Consider the following 13,112-nt stretch of genomic DNA (forward strand, 5'->3'; position numbering starts at 1 on the left):
GCAACGAGACTCGATAAAAATGAAACAAAGCAACAGAAAACAATCAGACATTGGCCGTTATTCAGATTGTTTGCGGAGAACAGAATGAGTAAATAATACAGTATACAGTACTAGGTACCTACGAGTCTTTTCAAAACATTCTATCAACATGGTTTCCATTCTGAGCGGGTTTTCCGCCTCCACTACATTTTTTAGATTGCAAAAGAGCAACAAGTGTTGGTTTGTTTACACGAAATTGTATGGTTTTATCTAGCAATGAGCGGATTGAGCTACCATTTAAACAAGCCAGTGAGGGTTAGACAATAGACACGCCTGTTCACATGAAGTTTGTTTTTCTCAATCTCCTCTGTTACTGTGATTCATCTACTCGTTTTTACTATAAGCATGCTTTGTAAACAAAACTCATACACATACACATGCACATGAGAGCCTCAAATCGTTTCTGCATTAAATTTTACTTGATTCTAGAAGCCCTGCACTCCCTGCAGTGTAAAAACTGAAGATAATATATCGATCACAACGCCATTTCGATACCAAATTCATATTTGATCAGTCTGCCATCGGAATCTCGTTATGATGATTATTTTCAGACCTTTCAGTGCAGTCTCATCTTGTTGATATTACCTATCAGTTCCGGTCCATTTTCCTGACTTTCGAATAAAGATTAATTTTTAATCAATTACTATACGGCACGGACTTAATTAAATTTCTCGTTGTCACTGCGAAAAGCTGCTTTTGTAAATTTTAATATGGGTATATTATTGGGTCTGCTTTTTTAAGGTTCCATGCATCAAAGGTAGAAAGGAAACCTTTCATTTAATTTGAGGTCTCATATTTGTAAAGATATTTAATACTTTAATCTTAAAATTATCTATCGAACAAAATATAAGCTATATTTATCTAATAATAAATTTTTCAATTACAGTTAATTATAAAATTCTTATTTTGCTATTCATACAAAAATTACGATGCCGCCTCCGTTCCATAATTATTGACCTAATTAATTTCAATGGTACTCGCCAAAATTTTAATATAAGAACGTTTGCGGATTGGTGGGTAAATTAAAATTAATTCTCCAAAACGCCATATTCGTTTGAGAACAGCTCTTGTTTGTTGACTTTATCTAAAGTACATTCTCAACAGTTAATGTGAGATTAAGTTTTACAACGTGAATGCGAATTGCTTCTGTTTCATTTGTATGTGTGTAGTTTGTACAATGGGATATTCCTTTCTTCATATGATACAACTTTGTGGTAACACTTTACTTTGAAATGGGAACTGTTTTCTTCAATTTAAGTTCTGTTGTTATAATTATTGTAAAGGAGTTCTGTCTTCTTGTAAAACAGTTGTAAAGTCACATATTATACTTTTGTTCCTTGAAGTAAGTAGTGTCATCGACACGCCTTTTATCCCTGAAGGAGTAGGCAGAGATGCACAGCATGGCACGTAATGCTACTATCTAGTGAACACCCCCACTCTTCACCATTTGTGTTAGTCCTATGTAATGGCTGAGCCTATAGTAGTTTTTTATTTATTTACGAATTGGAAATAATTGAAGGATACAGCCGCTATACTTAATATTTTTTGCACATTTCTTACTGCCGCTCTTAGAGACATTTAATGATAACGCAAAGTATTCCTTAATTAATAACGATTTTGTATCGAAAACCATTGCTAAGAACTTTACAAATTCAAATAAATGTTGTACAAGTTATTTAATTGTCTAATTACCGATATCACTTGTATTTTCCTTGGATTAAGGCCACCACCAAGCCTTTACCTCTCACAAAATATTTACAAATTCAATATTAAATATATCAGACTAAATAAGAAAATGGTTTGCAACAAAGCTGTTTGCTGTTTCCTGCTTAGCAAATAACATAAGCATGAGTCAAAAGGAGGTCAGATTAAATTCTCGCGGCATGACTGTGGACTCGTAAGTGCCATCAATAAAATGCAGCCCGCTAAACCTTACAATGTTACTAGTACCATGTAGTATGGACTTCGGTTGCGGTCAACGACTAATTTCATATTAGTCCATTGAAATGTTACAATTTGAGGGCCGAATTATGCATTTTTTAGAGGACGCAATTTTATTTTTTGATCATGTAGGGGGGGTCAATAGAAGCTTAACTTGAAGTTTGTGGGGTCGCCACCCTTGTCCCTCGGCCGCCATCTTGGAAAAAGGGATGGAAACACTTTTTTTGCTATATCTCGGAAACTATGCATCGTAATAAAATTTTTAAAATCATAATTTGTAGAAAATTATTTTGCCTACAAATATGTTTAATAACTTTTGCCCTAAATTAACAATTAAAGAAGTTATAAGTAAAAATGTGAATTTTTTTAAATAAAATTTTCTCTTTTGCTCTATAACTTTTTTTTTACATTTTATAAATAAATGGCTTCAGACCAATCCTGTAGAATATTTTTCGAGAATTTTTTTTCCCTACAACTGTTTTCAATTTCATTCATTAGAAATTCAGTCACAGCGCTCCGAAGTTAACCGGGTTCGTCAAATTAGTCCAGTCAAATAAGCTTAAATTAGGTAAGAATCTCGGAATGCGAGATGACCAGCTGTAATTTTGTAAATACTTGTATATTGACACCCTAAAACTTGTCTCAAAACCATGGTATATATGGTGAGGTGTAAGCAACTCTTAAAATTCAGGGTCAAAGGTCCCAAAAATCGTTCTTTTGCGGTTTTTTGGAAATAACTCATTTCCTATGGGTTTTTGATATTTGTATTCATTATCAATATTGTAGAATACAAAATTCTCTACAACTTTTGTCTAAATTTTTTTTTTACTTGGTGAACCGTTGTCGAGTTAGAGGGCGGAGAACGCACGGTCAATTTTCCACTTTGGAAGCGTCTATCTTTCAAACAATTGAATTTGACGAAAAATGGTTTTAGAAACCATAACGTCTTTTTTAATGTCCTATCCATAACCAACCATCACGGATAGGTTAGCTGAAAAAAAAAATGTCTGATGTGATGCTGTGACCGTGCGTTCTCCGCCCTCTAACTCGACAACGGTTCACCAAGTAAAAAAAAATTTAGACAAAAGTTGTAGAGAATTTTGTATTCTACAATATTGATAATGAATACAAATACCAAAAACCCATAGGAAATGGGATATTTCCAAAAAAACCGCAAAAGAACGATTTTTGGGACCTTTGACCCTGAATTTTAAGAGTTGCTTACACCCCACCATATATACCATGGTTTTGAGACAAGTTTTAGGGTGTCAATATACAAGTATTTACAAAATTACAGCTGGTCATCTCGCATTCCGAGATTCTTACCTAATTTAAGCTTATTTGACTGGACTAATTTGACGAACCCGGTTAACTTCGGGGCGCTGTAACTGAATTTCTAATGAATGAAATTGAAAACAGTTGTAGGGAAAAAAAATTCTCGAAAAATATTCTACAAGATTGGTCTGAAGCCATTTTATTTATAAAATGTAAAAAAAAAGTTATAGAGCAAAAGAGAAAATTTTATTTAAAAAAATTCACTTTTTTACTTATAACTTCTTTAATTGTTAATTTAGGGCAAAAGTTATTAAACATATTTGTAGGCAAAATAATTTTCTACAAATTATGATTTTAAAAATTTTATTACGATGCATAGTTTCCGAGATATAGCAAAAAAAGTGTTTCCATCCCTTTATCCAAGATGGCGGCCGAGGGACAAGGGTGGCGACCCCACAAACTTCAAGTTAAGCTTCTATTGACCCCCCCTACATGATCAAAAAATAAAATTGCGTCCTCTAAAAAATGTAAAGCTCATGTAACATTTCAATGGACTATATACGGAACACGAGATAAGCGGGCTTGTATTACTACTCGCCAGTATTTCTTTGTTAAGCTCGAAATTCAATTTCGAATGTGGAATTTCATTGTTTTTCTTGTTATTGTGCCAGTACCTACTAACTAAGGTTGTTGGTTTGTTTGTTTACTGTTCTTGTGTGATTTACTTTTAGTTTGTTCTATTTTCAAAATTTGCAAGCAAGGAGGTTGTTTAGGGACTTATAAGTTTTATAGCACTTTAAAGATTGTGGTGTACCTATGTTGCGATATAACACTTCGTATCATTATATAGAACAATGTGTAAGTATAGATATAGGTATATACTTACTCATTATTTATTGGTATTTTATGCACATAATATAAAAATACGACATGTCGAATTACGCCGTAAATTTCTCAATATAAACGATTCATGCTAACATAATTACTTATTTTCCTTAATAGAACCCGTAATTATGAATTAAGGACATTTTTTAAATTGCAAAGCTCCTGATTCATTCAATTCCGGGAATGTTTTTCCTGTGTCACCATTAATTTTGTTATAAAAGATTGATACACTTTCCGTTACTTACCTCCAGAAAATAATTAGAAGACTTGTTTAAAATTTATGTTGAAGAAAGTAAATTGTTAATTTGTTTGTTTCTTAAATTAGTTTTCGTCGTTTCACGGAACGTGATAATTATTTATTTTGATTTTGTCAAAGGCCACCAATACTAATTGTACAAATTCGATGGTGACTTTTGTTTCTTAATTGTCTTTGGTTTTATGTACCAACAAAATATTATTTCTAAAAAGTTTGTAATAAATATAGATAAACAATTTGAAAAATATATTTAAAAGTTACAGAGCATGCTCTGTATTGTATTGTTATTGTTAAAATAATTATGAATTAAAAGAACTGTGCGCCTGACAGAAATGTTAATGCAATACCATTAACGGCGTTTTCCAATTAATTCAGTGTTGAGTAATATTATTCAAAATTCATAAAAATACGGAGTCACGCACAAGCACGGAGTCTGGAATTGTGCCCAGTATATGGCAATAGGCTCACCCCTATTACACGGAATTTACAACATAACTTGGAGAAAAGTGGGTATACATTGAATAGTAGTATTACGTGCCATAATTTACACCTCTGCCTACCCATTCGGGGATAAAAGGCGTGACGTTGCATTGTTATATCTGTAAAGGTTTGTTTAAGTAATATATTAAGCAGATCTTCCTCAAACTGAAGTGAACCAAGGACCAAAGGAGATCAGACAATACGTCGTTTAAGATATTCTGTCTGCTTATGACAGTTTACCATCGAGTTCGCAAGTACTTAGGGAGTACCTAGATTAAGATTTAGTACTTGGGAATCAAGAACTCAGCTCGAATCACTTCATAAAGCGTCAACGCGAAATAATATTATGTATGTTGTTAATTTCTTGTTCGATTTAGATAATACATTGTATTTTTTATAACTGACCATTATTATTTAGTACTAGCTGACCCGGAAAACTTTGTACAGCCTCAAATATTCTGTTCTCATATTTTAAACCTACCCTGGACTTCTATAACTAATTCAAGACCAAAATTAGCCAAATCGGTCCAGCCTCGAGTTTTAGCGAGACTAACGAACAGCAATTTATTTTTATATATAGAGATAAAAGTCATACTTATGTCATAGTGTTTTGTCAGCCAGAGGGGGTCTGGTGAGCTGTACCACTGGTATTAGGCACCTCACCTGTATTACTCCATGGTGTCTGTACACCAGTCTCTATTAAGTGTTTATTTTTTATATGACTCTGTACAATTGATGATGAGATAAAAAATATATGAATAATTATATTATTAGATATAATAACTAGATCCAAAATCGAATTTCGTCATCGGGCACCCAAAAATCCTAAGAAAAAATTACCTTTAAACAAACACAAGGCACAATAGATTCGACAGTCATCAGTATACTACGAGTAAATAAATTTAAAAAAACAAAAGAATCGGAGTACACGCTGACTACAAAAGAATTCAGCTTGTATTTCAAAAAGATTAAGGAACTAAATTAAATGCATTGCGAAGCTAAGAAAAGTATTGAGGAATAAGTGCCTTGAGAACGGACGATCCCATTTACACAGAGAGAAAAGGACTGGATAAAAGTAAAGAAAATTAGCAATATCAAAAAGCTATTTGTTTTATTGTTTCACCCCTTGTCCTGGGACGGGACAGGGCAAAACAATAAAAGTTGGGTTAGCAAGGATTTCTTCAATTCGATACTATTTGCAATCATTGTTATAGGACCTACCTACGGATAACGCTGTCTATTGGAATTTTCCGAATTATTTTATGTTAAACTTGCTACTAGTGTTTTTTTTGCAACTTCACGCCTTTTATCCCCAAAGGGGTAGGCAGAGTACGGCACGTAATGCTGCTATACAATGTGCACCCACTTTTCACCATTTGTGTTACTAGTCCCATGTAATAGGGGGTGGGCCTATTGCCATAAACTTGGTACGATTCCAAACTCCGTGCTACTACTGAGAAAAACTTAGTAATAATACTTTGCCCGACCCGGGAATCGAACCCGAGACCTCTTGTCCAACAGTCGCACTTGCGACCACTTGACCAACAAGGCAGTCTACTACTACTAATAGTATATATAAATCCATTTACTTATATTTAGGTATGTCATTTCTGTGTAGGTAATAATTCCTTAGATCACTGCGCATGACTATATATTGTAAGTTGATTAACAAGTGATATGTGTGAGCCTATTGTTAACAAAGGCAGGTAAACTTGTGTGCTTTCATTTTAAATTACATTTAAAGTTTACATATTTTTTACAATAATGATTAACACTTAAATTGCTATTTTCGATTATGACTGTACATTGTATTAAGTTAACTATTAGTTAGTTTTTCATAATCTAAATTTTGTTGTTCTCTGAACCTTCATCGTATAATGAAAAGTCGTGACTTAACAAAAACAAGAGTTTATTTGAAGTAAATATATTAAGAAAAGCTCTAATTAACAATTGAGAAAACAGTAGAAGTCCTCATACGCTGCTCATGAGCAAGAGTCTGTCTGTGACTCAAAACTAATAGAGTTTTTCTCAAAACATTTACGTAAGTTAACCGTTTTAGTTGATTAAGTATGCCTTACAATAGTTATTAAGTCGTAAGTATAAGTCAATATTCGATAGTTACTTATTAAGTCGTAAGTCGGCTTAAGTGTTATATGGCGTGCCGAACTTCTTACAAAATTGTACAGTAGTGCATTTCAAATATTGACGACACTTTAAAATGCACTCAGGCGATCGCATCATAACCGCATACATTACAACTTAATGCATCGACTGTTTTCCACGCAAAGTGCTCTTTCTTGAAGGTTGAAACTATTACTAAAACAAACTTTAAGGCACACTAATAATTTGATAATAATTGTTTAGTGCAGCAAAGAATGAATTTTAACAAATAGGCACTCAAGCATGTATGTACCTAAGTACCTATTTGTTTAGAAATGTGTATATACACCCTTATTTTCAGATACTCATTACACATCTGTTGAGTTATGAAATTCGAAAATACGTACATACATAGGATATAAACAGACAATGGAACGAATTTTACAAACTTCTTTCGTTTCATCAAGTCATCAGTCTTTGCATGCATGCTCGTCGGTAGAGGGTACTTTTAATTTAGCCCTTCTTTAATATATCATTTTCTGTCTATCTGGTCGTCTCGTCCGTCTGGGGCGCCCTCTACGGACGGCGAAAATAACTTAAATAAAGGATTATTTTGTATCTATGTTATTTTGGATGAATAGTAACTAAGATCCACTACAAAAACTATTGATCCAGACTCAAAAGTTAATCCAAGTTACTTCAACCTAGATTAATTTCGATTGGAGTTTTAAGTTCTTAACAATTCTCGCCGATACTCAATTAGATTGTGTTGAAACACTTAAATAGTTCTAATGCTATATTTATATTCTTTTCTTTTCTATTGAACTTTCGACAAGCATGCATGGAAAGACGACGAGATAGATGACTTTTGATGAAGCGAAAGAGGTGTGTAAGATTCGTAGCAATTGGCGTTCCATTGTCTCTGCCTACCCCCTAAAAGACAGGCGTGAGTTTATTTATCTTATGCCTCTCTATTTTGCTCTCCATCACACCATTGCTTTAGACTTAACATTTCATTTTATATTTAATGGGTCGACGTTTATTTTCTATTTCATTTTCATTTTAGTACATATCTTAATCTAATCTAACAGTAGTCCTCAACATCAGTACCGTGTGTTTCTACCATTTTTATTTCAAACCAAGATGTCAAATGTCCCATATAACCCCAGGTTGTCGGTGTTTACAAAAATACTCTAAGTGAAATCGCGGTCCAAGGCTGAACATTTTCACTTTAATTAGAACAGCTGACTCCAATTTTGTTAATTAAAGATGGACGGAAAGAGTCATCTCAGCTGCTTATTAGGGATTAAAATGCTCGGGGAGTGTTTTTAATTATTTGTTTTTACAACCATCTTATCGATGTTAAAATAAGTAACATCATTTTATATTTTAGTCTCATTTTGTACTCAGGCGTAAAATAAATTATTTAAATACAAACTATAATCTACCCCTATTTTATTTTTCATCCCGATCCCTTCAGCCAATTTGTTGTGATTGTGTAACAAGCATGGAAAAACACACAAACTCAGAAAAAATTAAATTTATGATATCAGTACCTAAGATGAATGCACCAATTGTGGACCAATTAAAGACAAATCATGGAGTTTATTACACTAAAAAAGAATAACAAATTAATATTAAAATTAAATATAATTAGACTATCGGTCGCCATTGAGATGGTGGATAAACTCGCTACATGTATGCATGCAATGATTGGCCGTATCAAATCTGTTATGGTTACCTCCACAACCGCTGAATGAGAAACCCTTGCATTTCATTTCATTTATGTCAAAATACCACCTGGAAAAATAATTCTATATTAATTTGAGTTCTGGAAAGCTAGAAAGAGAGAGAGAAAGGGAGAGAGAGAGAGAGAGAAATAGAAAGAACAATGGAGAAGAAATGCGTCTGAGTATTTAGAGAATATGTACAGTACTTATTTAGAAGCAAATAAAATTATGTGGAACTTGCCTGGGATGATACGAATTACAATTACCAAACTCAGGTTGGAAAAAACAAAATACATTTGCTGTGACATTTGTGAATGTAAGGATGTGCGAGTCCTCTGAAAACATCATAACGTGTGAATATATAATAATTATATTTCCTTGGTTTCATTGGTCGCAAGTTCGGTTACCTGTGGCATGGAGTGTAATCGATTACATGATCACCACTGAGCAATCCATGAAGCAAGTACATAGAGGATATGCCATATTTTGGTTGTGCACTGTGACAAAAGGAAAAACCAGCTTGCCCATAATTAAAAAGGTTTATCAGAGCTCAGAAAGTGGCTAGCGCTAGATAGAAAATAGAGAGGCTCGTTGTTATTAACATCACGCACTCCCCGTAAAGTGTCACACATTATGTTAAAACGAAATCCAATTGTGACATCTCCTCTTTGTATTTGCTTCATGGGACAAACAAATATCTGGCGTTAGTTTTTGCGTTTTCATTAATTATCACTAATCATCACTCTCACTTACAATCAGGTGGAAGATGTTTAATGTCAACTGCTGAATAAAGAGCTCTTCCTAAGTATGCCACAACATTAGTATAGTTGTATCTAATGAGTCCCTGCAACTCTGATACTCCGATGTCACCGGTGTCGACTTACTGGGAGGCCTGCACACTAGGGTGGAGCGAAAAAATCTTTTTCTTAATTTGAAGTTTCCTGTGTTTTCAAACATTGACCCATAGTAATAGAAATGTTCATGCAAAATTACAGCTTTCTAACTCAATATCTTGAGGTGGCGCATTAGGTATGAAATTTGAAAACAATTACAAAAGTAGAGTAAAAAAAATGAATTTAAACTTTAAACCACTAGAATAATAAAATACTATATGAAATTATCATAAAAATTAAATTTTGATGTCCAGTATCAGAGGTTCCAGTTTCATCATTTTGGCAAAAATACTGAGATTTAGTGTCAAACATAGGTATTTCTTGCCTGGATTTTATTTTAGTACGGATGAAACCATTTCTATCATCGGGTCCACAAACAGATGCCGAAGCCTCTGCTATACGTTTGACACACCTTTCTACTGCTTGAGTAGACTTGACTAATTATTATGATTTGATAGAATTGGCGAAAAAAAGATAACAGAACCTCCTGTAACAATGAAATACAGCGACTCGGAAATCACTACAATGATTGCACCTGGAGGTAAATTGTTTGAAATTGAGAAGTATCCTTGCCACACTCAAGCAGTAGAAAGGTGTGTCAAACGTATAGCAGAGGCTTCGGCATCTGTTTGTGGACCCGATATATTTTGCAGCAAACTCATCATATTATCGCTTCTTAATTTCATGACATCGCATAGATTGAGTTGTCATCTTATCTACAGAACCAATGTACATTTTGCGCTCATTTCGTTGACCTTTTAAGAAGTTTTCCTCAGCAGCAGGTGCTTTAGTCACACATTTGCATACTTCTCGGGATAAATATTTACGTGGTGCGATATAAAAAAATATTTGTAGAATATCTGCTTTTTGGCGTCATTGCGTAACATTTCACATATTTGTACTTTTGAAAGTACAAAATAGACAACCTAGACACGACTTGTTGATGGATAATTGTAGAGATAGATGCCTTATTCTATATCGCTTTACTATCGAAAGTCAAAGTCAAAATTATTTATTACAAATAGACCGGGAAGCCACTTTTGAACGCCATAGCAAATATTACAATCTAAAGAAAACAAAATGTCTGTCTGTCGGTCAGTCCTCTAGTTGCTCTATTTGGTCGTTCCGAAGTGTAGATTCGTATGAAGAAGAACGAGCAAGAAACTCCATAGGTCTTTTTCAATCAGGTTCTCAATACAATACTTGGTTAAAAGCAATAATTTCACATATTTCTTCTAAGGATCCTTTTCATCATTCAACTCTAACATATTGTTTTTTATCTATAAGTAGTGTTTTATCACGTCACTATATGTAGGTAACATAAATTATCATTTAATTTGATTGGATCGCCAAGTAAAGGACATTGGAAGTATTTAACCGTTTTAGGCATTTTTTAATAAAATTTACTTAACTTTGGCACTATTTTACAACTATATATTAAAGTTTTATAAGATAATACTGTATTTGCATACGAGATAACACTTAGTTGAAGTTAAAAACAGTAAATTTGTAAGCATAGCATATAAGCACAACTCTTTTTTGTGGGTGGTCTTATAAGTAAAAATATGATTTTTTTAGAAACTATTTCCTCGATGCGCCACCTGAAGATAATGTCGTAGAGCTTTGATTTTTTCATAAACAAAGCTTTTACATATGGTCACCAATTAATAATACAGGACAAAAGAAAAGAGAAAAAATTTTTTTTTTGGTATGTTTCACACCATCCTACTGCACACGCTACGTGTTCCCTAGGGCTCCACTGGAGCAGTCGTCTACTGGCCTAATAACCTTCAGCTGAGTGAAGACCTGCCAACTGTAACTGGCACTTTTTAAGAGACTTTTTCATATTCAAAAAGAAGAAATGTAAAAACCTTCACATTCATCCTTGCAGCTCGGTATGGAACTAAACATATTGTAACTATTGTCGCAGTTTCCATAGTCGAATCGTTGACATGACTTGCCGTGAACATCCCAATAATATCTGAAAAATAGAACCGCTACTTAAGACCAGAGAAAATAAGTGTATGAAAGTAATAACTAGATTACATACAGAAATTAAGAGTGACCTATGGAGTTTCTTGCTCGTTCTTCTTCATAGGAATCTACACTTAGGAACGAGCAAATAGCTTCACTAGAGGGTTGACCGACAGACAGACATTTTGTTTTCTTTATATTGTAATATTTGCTTTGACGTCCAAAAGTGCGTTCCCGGTCTATTTGAAATAAATAATTTTGTCATTGACTTTTAAATTATTTGTAAAGATTTTTTTGGAGTCCAGAATTCGGCTCGGTATATACAACTTTGATATATTTAAAGGGCATATGTTACGTTTTTTTTTTGCTAAGTATATAAGAATAAAAAGGTATAGAAATTACCTTAAAGAGGTCCGAGAATGTCGTCCACACTGGTTACGATTAGGTTGAATCCTGCAGTACATACTTTTAGGTAGCTGAGTAATATCACCTACAAAAATATGTAAGTAACTGAAGTTTTTCATGTAAAACCATTTTAAATTAAATTAAATACGAGTAGCAGTAAGACTATCCGGTAAGGAATCTCGGGTTTCATTTTCGGGCAATGAAAGGTATATAATTTATGTACCTATTTCTTTTGAATCCGAATTTTCATTATTTTTTGTGTTACTTGAAATAATTTGACTTGAACTTAGTGAAATATGCATTAGAATCCATAAAAATGATGGGAAAAACACGTAGATATAACTTTGTAAATATTCACTATTCATAGCGATGGTAAAAAATCAAATAAATGTAAAATACTTAGGTATATTTGGTTTCCATTTGTTTTATTACAAATAAAAAAGGTACTTACTTAGATAAGCCACATAAAATTCAAAACTACATACTTTGAAAGTACTTGTAGATATCGATAAATAAAATATTATGTAGATAAAATCTATATTTTTTCGGTGGAGGTCAAAGTTCCAAAAAAAAAAAAAAAAAAAAAAAAAAAAAAAAAAAAAAAAAAAGATATCGATAAATAAAATGTGTAGATAAAATCTACATTTTTTTGGTGGAGGAAGGAACACAATTATTCACAATTTTATTACAAAATTTTCAATACATATACAAAAAGAAAACATTACAAAGACTCGCGCATAGCCCTCATTCTCCTACATTATGTACTTAATAAGTAACTACATATGTTCAAAATCTAAATTAAGTACATAGTTCCCTCTCAACCAATTTACTAGAACCTCTTCGACATTTAAACGAACCGAGCACATAAACCGATCCATGCGTCAAGTTGTCTGTCTGTGTGCATTTCCAAGTGGACCACCCGGCCCGAGGCATGTGCTACTCGTAAATGTGATGTGCTTCATGTGTGTGCAGTACAGAGGAGCGTTTCGGAAATGGTTCTATGGAAGCCAGACGCCCCCGGCACTACTCTGACAGCTGCATGGTTTTCCCAAATCATCCTGAATTTGAATTACATTCACATCAGTGCAAATTACACGTCTTGGTGTAGGTAAATCTTTATCCAAACAATTGAAT

The 13,112-nt window shown here is 33.4% G+C and overlaps 1 protein-coding gene across 1 annotated transcript; it reads right to left on the reverse strand.

The window, feature by feature from the left end:
- Positions 1 to 8,607: 8,607 nt before the first annotated feature.
- On the reverse strand, positions 8,608 to 12,410 carry LOC118266025 (kunitz-type serine protease inhibitor A-like). Its single transcript, XM_035579367.2, has 5 exons — positions 12,202 to 12,410; positions 11,976 to 12,063; positions 11,471 to 11,580; positions 8,948 to 9,041; positions 8,608 to 8,776 (listed from the first exon to the last, which is right to left on the reverse strand). Exons 1-5 carry the CDS (start codon positions 12,341 to 12,343, stop codon positions 8,635 to 8,637), a joined length of 576 nt encoding a protein of 191 aa, XP_035435260.2. The 5' UTR covers positions 12,344 to 12,410; the 3' UTR covers positions 8,608 to 8,634.
- Between the last annotated feature and the right edge of the window lie 702 nt (positions 12,411 to 13,112).

The sequence above is a fragment of the Spodoptera frugiperda genome, chromosome 25, assembly GCF_023101765.2.
Source record: "Spodoptera frugiperda isolate SF20-4 chromosome 25, AGI-APGP_CSIRO_Sfru_2.0, whole genome shotgun sequence".
NCBI lineage: Eukaryota > Metazoa > Arthropoda > Insecta > Lepidoptera > Noctuidae > Spodoptera > Spodoptera frugiperda.